We start from the raw sequence: 11,194 nt of genomic DNA, 5'->3' as shown, positions 1-11,194 counted from the left end.
ATTTTCTGTTGGTGATTATACTGATATGGTGATATGTGATGTCATACCTATGGATGCATGTCACTTGTTATTGGGGAGACCATGGCAATATGATCACGATGCTACACATGAAGGTCGGACGAATACATATTCATTTTGGGATTCTGGGAAGCGACGCGTGCTGCGGCCGATGTTTGAGAACGCAATCAGGGTGGATGGACATGTCAAATTGAAGAAGAAGGTTGCAAAGACTGCCTCGAAACCGAGGACGGTTTCTTTTGAAGGGGGAGGGGATGATGTGACCATAGAGAGTGCTATTCCATATACATTGCAGGTTGGCTCTATTTGTATGGAAGTACCAGTGGTTGAACCAGAGAAGCAAAAGATCAAACCCACATTCAGAACACCATGCAACAATTATATTGGTCATGCGTGCGGCGTACGTGGACGTGAAGATCCAAGCCCCAAACCAACATGAGATATATTTCCTTGTGACATAATTTGTTTCCTTTAAATTTCCTTGCGTGAGACAATTAATTGTAGGAGTCCGAACCATGTTGGTCCAGCCAAGTTACGTACTAGTAGTACTAGTTTGTTTGGAATCTATAGTGATCAGCGCTGCCGAATTTTTAATTAGTTAAATCGTGGTTAGTTAGAATAGGAAAGAGATAAAAGTCCTATCTTTTTAGTCTGTTTGAGGTCGGTTTGCTCAGGTGGGGCTGCGCCTATATAACAGGCAGGCTTTGGCCTTTGTACGGGAGTTTATTGGGAGTTGAGAAAAATACCTGAAAAGTATGATGTTTGGGTACGCCAAATACCTGCGTTTGTTTGCTAATCTTTGAGAGATTTAGTTGCTGCTACGCGCGCGGTTCGATCTGTTCGATTCCGTCTGTAAGTTTTATTCTTTGGTTTTCTTGCTTATTGCTTGATCCGAAGAACCGACCTGCTAGTTCATCGTCTATTTCTGTTATTACGAGAATTGTTCGTCGTGGTTCGTCGCTGATCTTCTTGTACCGTGAAAGATTGGGCCAACAAACGACTCGTCATCTAGTCGGGTCTCATCAAAAAATCATCATAGTTTCAAAAAAAAATCTTTCCATCAACTAGCTAGTAAGTTCCCATGGTGCATATGTCCGCAGAGCACATGTCATTCACCGTCCTGGTGGCCAACTTCCAAGTGAAACCTTTGAAGGCACGTAAACACAGGACGTTCTATAAAATCGGCCATCCACCTGAGATCTAAGCAGTTTTAACCTTCACAATTTCATAATGCACATGCAACCGAGGCGCCACACGGTTGTTAATACTCTCTAACCAAAGTATCTGAACTGGTATCGAATTCAGAGTCTCGACATTTGCATGCTGCTCCCTCTGTCCCATAATATAAGAACGTCTTTAACACTAGTGTACTGTTAAAAACGCTCTTATATTATGGGACGGAGGGAGTAGTTTTGAACTATGGAATTGTGGGGATGTGAGATTTGAAATTTAAGGAACCCTAAAACATATGACTACCGCATTTGTATCATTTATACATAAAAACGTAGCAAATCATGAACTGGTGGAGACCATCTGGAATAATTATTCACTGCTCGCCCTCGATCGGTGCTTCCTGCTGCCGCCCATGCTGCTCTGCTGGTGGCACATATGGAAGGACCAGAACAACATCGTCTAAGAGCAAGTATAATAAGGCTGAGTCAGCAGGCTATAAAATGTCCAGGTCAGCAAAAATACTAGCTGGAGGAGAGAGAAGAGAGGAAAGAGAAAGAGACGGGCGCTTCAGCAAACGCCGGGCTGTAGCACCGCACTTGAGAGAAAAAGAATGCATGCGGGGGCTAAAGGCTGGCGCTTCTTCCTCTCTTCCAATCAAGTGCATTTGCATTCTTACCCATGCATGCAAATATTAATTGCTACTGCTAACTTACAGTCAGCCTTATTATATGCGATTTTTTTCACAAAGGCTATATATGACATGGCATGAGTATAGAACCAGCAGCCGGCTCTTCTATTAACCATGCTCTAAAACACTCCACTCCCGTCTCTCGCCCGCCTGCGGAGACAAGCCTCGATGATGGCACCCTATGGAAAATCTAGCTCCCGTGCACAGGGATGTCATGAGAGACTATACCTGGCCATACCCGGGCCGGGTCGGGCCTAGCCAAGCCCGACGCAAAAACCTGGGCCCGGCCCGGCCTGGCCATCGGGCCTGTTTTCTGGGCCCGAGCCCGGCCCAAACACGTAAAAGCCCGTCGGGCTTCAGGTCGGCCCGGCCTGACCTTTAGGAAAACGCAAAATCGACGGGTCCGGGCCCGGCCCGGCCCGGCCTTCGGGCTCAAAATCTAGGCCCGAGCCCGGCCCGGGGGCAGCATCGGGCCGGGCCGGCCGGGCCGGGCTTCCCATGGCCAGGTATATGAGAGACTGCTTGTCCCCCTCCCTGTGAGTTTCTTCATTCCCCTTTTGCTTTTCCCTCACCCTTGTCCCACGTCCTTTGTAAAAACGACCAGACATGAATATTCAGCTGGGAAAATGGTGATCATTCTGGAAAAAATGTGCCTTAGGACGCGCCGGTGGGTTGGTCGCTGTCAATGCTTTGGGAAACTTACTAGGCATGCACGGCTTGTGTCAAAGTAATCTAATTTTTTGCAGCATAAAAAAAATCTAGTTTGACTATGTCAAAAGTTTTACATTTGCCCATCTCAGTTTCTCTTCTCTGTTTATTTAACCAGGCTTTCTCTACGACAAGTTTGGTCTTGCCTTGTTCTGGAGCGCTGTTGAGGTTGCTATTTCATGTTCATGCAACCTTGCAAGAGATCAGTGTGAGTTTATCCAATCCAAGAATTCTTTCCCTTGCAAGAGATCAGTGTGTTTTTATCCAATCCAAGAATTCTTTCCCTTCCAATTGGCAGAAATTCCTTCCAATTTCGCTGCCGCCTGTCTCTGAAGATGGGAGGCTATTACCACTTGATCCACGTCTTGCTCGTCTACGTTCTGCTGCTCCACATGCATGGCAGCCACTCTCTGAACCAGCAGACATGCAACCCCACTGACCTGGAGGCACTTCTTGCCTTCTACGATGGCTTGGATAGCAAGGGCATCGGTCTCGTCGGTTGGGGTCCCAACGACACCACATGCTGTTCCTGGACCGGCATCTCCTGTCATCTTGGGAGGGTGGTCGGGCTGGATCTCTCCAACAAGAGCCTTAATGGTGGCATCTCCTCCATGGTCACCTTGCTCGATGGCCTTGTGACGCTCAACCTCTCCGGAAACTCGCTCCGTGGCCAGCCACCGGAGGGGCTTGGCCGGCTAACGAGGCTGCAAATGCTCGACCTCAGCATGAACATGTTCTCGGGCGCATTCCCCAGCGACCTGTACTCACTATCAGAGTTGAAGAGCCTGAGCTTACGGGGAAATCAGCTGTCTGGTAGTCTTGCAGAGGACCTGGGTAACTTCTCTCAGCTTGTGTATATTGATCTGTCATTTAACATGTTCGCTGGTGTCATCCCTGATATTTTGGGGGGTTTGAGGAGTCTGGAGTTCTTAAACTTGGCCTCAAATTCGTTCAATGGCACATTGCCTGCTTCCCTGTCGAGCTGCTCAATGCTCAGGGTTATCAACCTAAGGAACAACTCGCTGTCCGGTGAGATTTCCATTGACTTCAAATTACTGCCAAAGTTGAAGACGCTGAACTTTGGAAGCAACAAGTTTGAGGGGGAGATACCAGAGAGTTTCAAGTATTTGCGATCCCTGCTGCACTTCTCTATTTCTGTAAATAGCTTCACCAACCTGTCATCAGCGTTGCGAGTCTTGCAGCACTTGCCCAACCTGACAAGTTTGGTGCTTACCAAGAACTTCCGTGGTGGCGAGACAATGCCAACGGCCGGCATCAGTGGGTTCAAGCGCTTGCAGCTGCTTGCCCTGTCAAACTGTGCACTCACAGGAATCGTTCCGCCTTGGATGCAGAGCTTGGAGATCCTCAAATTCCTGGACGTTTCATGGAACAAGTTGAACGGAAAGATCCCACCATGGTTAGGCGATCTGAATAATCTCTTCTACGTCGACCTGTCAAACAGCTTGTTTGGTGGGGAGCTTCCTGAGAGCTTTACACGGATGAAGAGCTTAATTTCAAGTAGTGGCTCGAGCGGGAGTGATTCCTTGGAGGACTTCCCGTTGCTCCTCAAGAAGAATTCAGCTGACAAAGGTTCGCAGTACAACCATCTTAGCAGCTTCTCTCCGTCGCTCATCCTCTCCAATAACTTGCTTGTTGGGCCAGTCTTGCCTGGCCTTGGCCATCTTGTGAATCTTCATGTACTGGACTTGAGCTGGAACAATTTCTCAGGAGGCATTCCTGACGAGCTTTCAAACATGCTGAGCCTCGAAGCGTTAAATTTTTCCCACAATGGCCTCGGTGGGTGCATACCAGCATCTCTAACAAAGTTGACATTTCTGTCCAAGTTTGATGTCTCTTACAACTTGGCTGGAGATATACCAGCAGGGGACCAATTTTCCACATTCGGGAATGAGAATTTTGTGGGCAATTTTGCACTCTGCCTTCTTCGGAATGGCTCCTCCTGCTCTGCAAAGGCTCCATTTATGGGAACAGGAAACGAAAATCGTCATGATGCTGCGATGATATACATCTCCGTGGAAGCGGGTTTCACTCTCGGGCTTCTGACCGTCTGGAACGTACTGTTCTTCGCAAGGGCTTGGAGGGCCGCGTATTTTTTGGCGGTCGACAGGCTGTTTGATAAGCTCTATGTAATGACAATGGTGAAGGCGAACAAGCTCAGAAAAAAATGGGAGGATAAAGAGCGTCCTTAGAACAAATCACTTGTGGCTCTTCGGAGGTTGTAACTAGGGAGATTGTGTGCAGTTGCTCTTTATTTCATGTATATGATATGTCCTTTCTCACCTCATGTGTCATTAGCTGGATATAGAGTTAGCAGCAGGGTTCATTTTGAGTTCCCCTTCATGCCGAGGACAATTTATTGTTGGTGATATGCATTGATACAACAAAGTTTTACAAATTGTGGTGGATGAAGAATGTTGGCTGTTTTGTGTGTGGAGCAGTAAAATCTGTTGTCCCTTTTTCTCTGTCTATGTTGCTGATCATCCAAGATGGTGTGTGTAGAAGATTCCAGTTTCTTCCCCTTTTAGATTCTCTGTCCGTTACTAGTAATGCTGGTACGGAGTTCGTGCACTGCAGTTTACGTACCTGAAGTGGAAGACCAAGATACTATAAGCTGGGTAAAAGGAGACAGCAATGGTCCGCTCCAGGATGTCTCCGTGGCTGCACCGACCCTCGCGCTCCCGCTGGGTCGCTCCTTTGGTCCGTAGCGAGCATGGCACGCGGTCTCTGCCGCCGCCCCATGTTTCTCCCGGCGGATGCACCGACCCGCGCGCTACCGCTGCATCGCCTGTTCGGGCCGTAATGCCGCGGCCCGCGCTTCCCCGCCGTTTTGAGGCCGTCCGCTCATGCTGTTTTCATGGCTCCACCGATCCTCGCACTGCCGTTGCGTCGCTCAATCGAGCCTACCGAGTGTAGCACGTGATCTCTGTCACCGCCATGAGGTCTTCTCCGCCGTCACCCCGACCCGCGTGTTGTCGTTGCGTCGCCTATTTGGGTCGTAGCGCCGCGACACGCGGTCCACTTCACCGTCCACACATGTCGACTTCTATGTGGTATGCGTCGGGCCGCCTTCCTAGGCACGGAAACGTCACCGTCCGCGCTGGTCTTCGTCACATTGTCGGGTTCTTCCTCGCCTACTTTGAGCACCACTGCCGCACTCCTAAACTATCCGCCGCCGCAACTCTTCTTTCTGGTCCACGACGACTACATCGACACCGGCCAGCCCGACTCGACATCGACCACGGTGTCCCTCGCACTGCGGCTACACCACCCACGCTCTCGGCTACCTCAACAACGGCATAAATGCCTACCGCCTTGCTTGAGCAACCTCATTAGTTTGCACTCCAGCCACGACTTCCGAGATGCATCGAGCGTTATGACTGTGGGGATATCCGTCGGCTTACCTTCATGTTTTTCTCCAGTCTCGCCGTCTGCGTCGTTACCGTTGTGAGTGCAGGAGGATGTTATGTATTATGATTAGGCTAGTCACAATGGAGAGGAACTTAGGAGTAACATCACACACTCCAATACAAGTTTGCTTATGTGGCACATATTTAATGAAGAGAGAGGTGCTTGTGTTGACTAGCTAAGTTACCGGAACATCACACATTCCAAAAAATAATGAGTCTATAACCTAATAAACACATCGTTGTATGACATTACATAGATGTTCCTACCCACTATGAAGGTAATAACATAGTCTAGGAAAGTGCGTAAGTTATTAGCTTATGTTCTTGCCCATTGTGACCAGCCTTATTAGGACAGATGGATAGCGTAGGATCTTACCTACCTTGTCTTGTATTTTGAACTAGTCATTGTATTACTGTATATATGCCCACAAAGTTCAAGCAATAAACATTGATTTTATCAATCTCTCTCTCTCCCTTCAGAAGATACACGCGGGCGTTTCAGCGAAGACTAAATCCACGAGGACTAGGGAGGATACTTTAATCGAATGGTCCGGCAGGTGATCTCAGTCCTCGGTTTTTGACGGTCCACCGTAGAGCTGTTGATTTTGTTGTATCGATATGGATGCATGGTCATAAACAATGCTGTCGGTGGTATGAAAGGGACATCAGATCAAACCACATGGACCCCAACTGCTAAATCCATCCAGTTAATGACGCCCGAAGTGGAAGCCAGGAAGATTAATTATATATAAACTGGGGAAAAGGGCCACCTCAGGCTGGTTGTAATGGGTAGTATCATAAATTAGTATCATGCATATGATATAGTATATGATACTACCTCTCTAATGCATAGTATCATATAGTAGTATCATCGATGATTTTATTTATTACCATGCATGACACATACTAATATAGCATTTATTATGATACGGTATTATGATATGATACTCAATCCTCTTTTACTTCATTTAATTCTATGCCACCTCATCAAAGTTGACTAGTTAGCATCATGATACTACCTATGATACTCACATTACAACCAGACTCATACGAAATACGTGTACGCTTCGGGAAGGTCAACAGCCGTAAAGTGAAGCACACTTCAACAGCCCTATGCGCGTCCTTTCGTGTTTTGGTTCCCACAAATGGAGCGATATGCATTCCGAAGAAGAGACAGTTGGATGCAGCATTGGCCCCGATTGGGAATTTCTCCAGTCAACTTATTGTACTAGTAGGAAACATCAAACTCGGGGTGTTGTATGGCACTATTTCTTTCGGGAAACAGGGGTGGAAGAACCCCGGGTTCCATTTCATTCATTCAGAATGAAACCACACATCAGATTCAGGTCTTCAAGACTAAAGAGAAAGGGAAGTACAGCGTGGGGACAAACCAACGTAAAGTCGAAAGGACAGAACGAAATCACACGCACACACGGAGACAAGAGCAACCTAGATAAAGCTCAAACATATACTCAACACTAGTAGAATGCCCCGTGCATTGCTACGGGCAGAAGCTGAATGCCCGTTTGTTGCCATAATATTTCTAGCTTCATATAGAAGCAAGGATAATAGTAGTAGTATGATTAGAGGGGGGAAAGAAAAGGCTACCATGAAAACACAATGTAATTCATATTCATCAAGAAGCAACAGAAGTAGAATCACTACACTAAAACCTAGTATGATGATTGATGAACCATTTAGGTCGAGATACATACAAAGCAATGCATAGATTAAAGTTAAATCTAGCAATATAGGGATGATAATATCTCTACTCAAAGCAGGATTTAGTGCATTTGCATTCATTTTCCTTCTGAAATCTGCTAGTTCCAACCTTGCTATCAACACATGCTTTTCTTGTATATCTATTGTCTACCCAGAAAATTCTTTATAGGAGCACTATTAACTATACCATTCCAAAAGAAAAGATGCTAGCACAGAAAGAGAACCCAAAATAGCTTGTCGACGATAAAAAACAGCAATTTATTTTCTTCTTATACCACCATTGTCTAAACACCGACAATGCATTTTATATGCGTGATCGTGTATACAAAAATGCATGAATAACTATAGGATGAAGTTTACGATCTAAAAGAACGCAACTTTTGGACTTAAAACATTATTTGGAGATGTGCAGAATAGGTATCTTTGACAGAGCTTTTTTAAGTCTAGAATTGCAGTTGCCGGTTAGAGCAACTCTAGCAGACCCCGCATCCCGCCGGCCCGCAAAACTCGTTTGCAGTTCACGCAAAACCACTTTTGCGGGCCGGCGTGGGCTGGCACAGATGTAGACCCTCCAAACAGATCCGTAAAACGGTATATTCGCATAATATGTTTTTTTACGGGTCGACTTCTGTGGGTTCTGCTCGGGCACCACCGCGAAGACCCGCAAACAGAAAAACTACAAATCTCACATTCGACATAGGGTTTGGCAAAAAGTTCAAATTCAAACGACATAAACAGTTTGCGCGCAAATAAAAGCGAAGTTCATTACGCAAAAGAGGGCATGCAAAAGGTTGCGCTCATGTCCGGCATCATCTTGGGGGTCGATCTTCACTCCGCGCCATGGAGTCAATATTGAAGTTCATCGGCGCCACCGAATCCACCTCCGTTGCTTGTTCGAACTCCCGCACCGAATCATCCACATTGCCACCATGTGGAGCAGAGAAAACATCATCAGAACTGGAACACGGACTAGCCGAGGCTACCATTCTCCTCTTCAAGATCTCTCTCCTTGCCATATCATGCCATGTTTTGGTGAGGTCGTCCATGTCATTGCGGTTCATTGACATGATCTTGTTCTCTTCGGCGAGCAACAATGACATCGATTTGTTTTCGGAGGCGCGTGCTTTTCTCTCCTCAATGGTAGCTTTGCGAAGCCCCTCTTCCTTGAGCATTTGCCATTTTTCTTGCTTCTCTTTTGCCTTCTTCTCGGACAACTCTTTCTTGATCTCCAACAACTTCAACAACATCAACTCGCTTGATTGCACCATGTTCTCCAAAATGTGAACAAAGTGATGCAATCATTTCCCATGATACATTATGATGATGCACAACTTGAACAAAGGAAAAACAAACTCACATAATCAGACTCCACGGTGCCACTTGGAGGTGCATTGCGTACTTGCTCCAAGCAAGCTGCCCAACGGCTGCACATAGGTTTGATATTCTCCCAACTCCCTTGAAGCGACCGAAATGTGCGTGGAGTCCTATTGGGATACTTTTTCATAATGTGGAAGTATTGATATTCGATCCTTTGCCAATATCTCTTGGCGGTTTGAGAAACACCCTTGCATGGATCAAGAGACACCGCACTCCATGCTTGGATCAAAGCTTGATCTTCCAAGATCGTGTAGTTCTTCGATCTTTGACTTTTCCCACTCTTTGCTTGCGATTCCTGAAAGCCTTCCGCTTCGATCTCCTCCAATTCATCCACACAACCATGATCATCCACACCACCGTCCGTTTCATTGTAGTCGAATGGTTCGAAAGGGGCTTGATCAATGTCATCCGCATTCGTGTCCAACAAGTTTCACGAACTCGGTTGGTGCATTGTTCGAACCACCGCTATAGCGAACGATAACAAGTCACGAGCTATCGACACTAATGGCGAAAATGAAAGGGAATCGCTAGACCGAAGAGGCATACCTTCCGGCCATTTCGTCAAACACCTCGCTCGCGGGGGGAACGACACCGTTGAACGGCATCGCCGGAGCACCTCCTTGCGGAGGTGGGGGGGGGGGGTGGAAGTGAGAGGTTGAAGAAGGTGGCTTCCTTGAAGCTGGAACCTTCCTCCGCTTTACGCCCGCGGCCTTCCCGGCCTTCTCCGCCGCCGGCTGGGATCGCACTGCGGCGTTGGCGCCCGGAGCGTGGGCCGTCTAGGTTGGGGGAGAAGATTTGCCGCGCCCCGCAAAAAACTTTGCGGGCCGGGGCGGGATGCGGGGTCTGATCGTGCGGATTTTCCGGCCCCGACCTGTAATTTGGCGATTATTTTGCGGGCCGGGGCGGGATGCGGGGTCTGCTAGAGTTGCTCTTATCTCCCTCTTTTCTGTAAACGTTGCATGTTATGAGAGAAAAGGCATTAGAATTACTCTACAAACTGTTATATTGCATACAAACACTATAAATAACAGTAGGAAAACATGATACAAAATGGACGTATCAAGCATCTGTGTGGGTAAGATTTAGGCGCAGTACGGTGCCGCTCTTCAAGGTCTTGTTCGGCCGAAACTATTTTGACCGACTTGTCGTTTAGTGCATCCTCATTGGCCTGCAGCGGCTGCTGTTTCCGCTTCATACTTCGAGCGGTAGCGACTAGGCGCCGTCGAAAGCGTTCTTGCTCGACAATGTCTTCGGGAACTATGAAGTCTTCGGTACATAGGCTCACATCCTCCTCGAATTTCGGCATGTAATTATCATTGGCCCTTCAAAGAGGTCACCGGGATCTGATTCCTTGGGGATTCCTTCAGGGTTGAGGTGGCGATCTGGGGAGGCTTGAAGGTCTTCCCCTGGGTCCTCTGCGTCATCGGCCGCCGTATCAATGATAGCGTTGTTCCCACTTGGTTCCCCGTAGGTATCCCTTCCGTGTCTTCGCCGACGTCTTGGAGGGGATTTGGGAGTATCGACCATATAAAAATCATAAGCGGATGTTGCGTTCCACTTGCCGGTATTTCTCAATGGCGAAGTGTTTCTAGAGAGGTCGTTGACATCTTCGTCCATGTCGGTTGCTTCGTGTAGTCAAGTACATCGGTTAAATCATCGATGGTGGCGACTAGGTGGGTGGTGGGTGGGATGTGAACTTCCCGGTCATAGTCTTTAAGTCCGATCTTGTCATAAACCGAGATCTTGCTGTCCGAAATCGACAAGTTCTGGATTACGGTCGAGCATCTCATTAAGGTATACCGGCGCGTCAGAGCACTCCGCCTCCTTCTCCGCCTCGTAAGCAACAATGGAAGAGAGGTGTCGCTGCTCCGGCGGCTAGCAATACAGCCAGAGGCGGGAGGCAATATAGATACGGTCCATCTCTCAAGACTTCGGAAAAGTTACCATACGAGAGGACCGTGGAGGAAAACGCGGAGATCTGTGAAGCCCAAGTGAGGGAATTTTTTGCAAAGAAACCTCCACCTCCGAAGGAGATGATAGATCCGGTGAAAGCGAAGCGCACTATCGATGCCCTGAAGCG

At 47.6% G+C, this 11,194-nt stretch overlaps 1 protein-coding gene across 1 annotated transcript; it reads left to right on the top strand.

Moving 5' to 3' along the window:
- Positions 1–2,922: 2,922 nt before the first annotated feature.
- On the top strand, positions 2,923–4,840 carry LOC123042525 (phytosulfokine receptor 1-like). Its single transcript, XM_044464954.1, has one exon. The coding sequence runs from the start codon at positions 2,923–2,925 to the stop codon at positions 4,795–4,797; it is 1,875 nt and encodes a 624-aa protein (XP_044320889.1). The 3' UTR covers positions 4,798–4,840.
- The last annotated feature ends 6,354 nt before the right edge of the window (positions 4,841–11,194 follow it).

This window comes from Triticum aestivum, chromosome 2B (assembly GCF_018294505.1).
Source record: "Triticum aestivum cultivar Chinese Spring chromosome 2B, IWGSC CS RefSeq v2.1, whole genome shotgun sequence".
Taxonomy (NCBI): domain Eukaryota; kingdom Viridiplantae; phylum Streptophyta; class Magnoliopsida; order Poales; family Poaceae; genus Triticum; species Triticum aestivum.
This window is presented reverse-complemented; position numbering and strand designations above follow the sequence as displayed.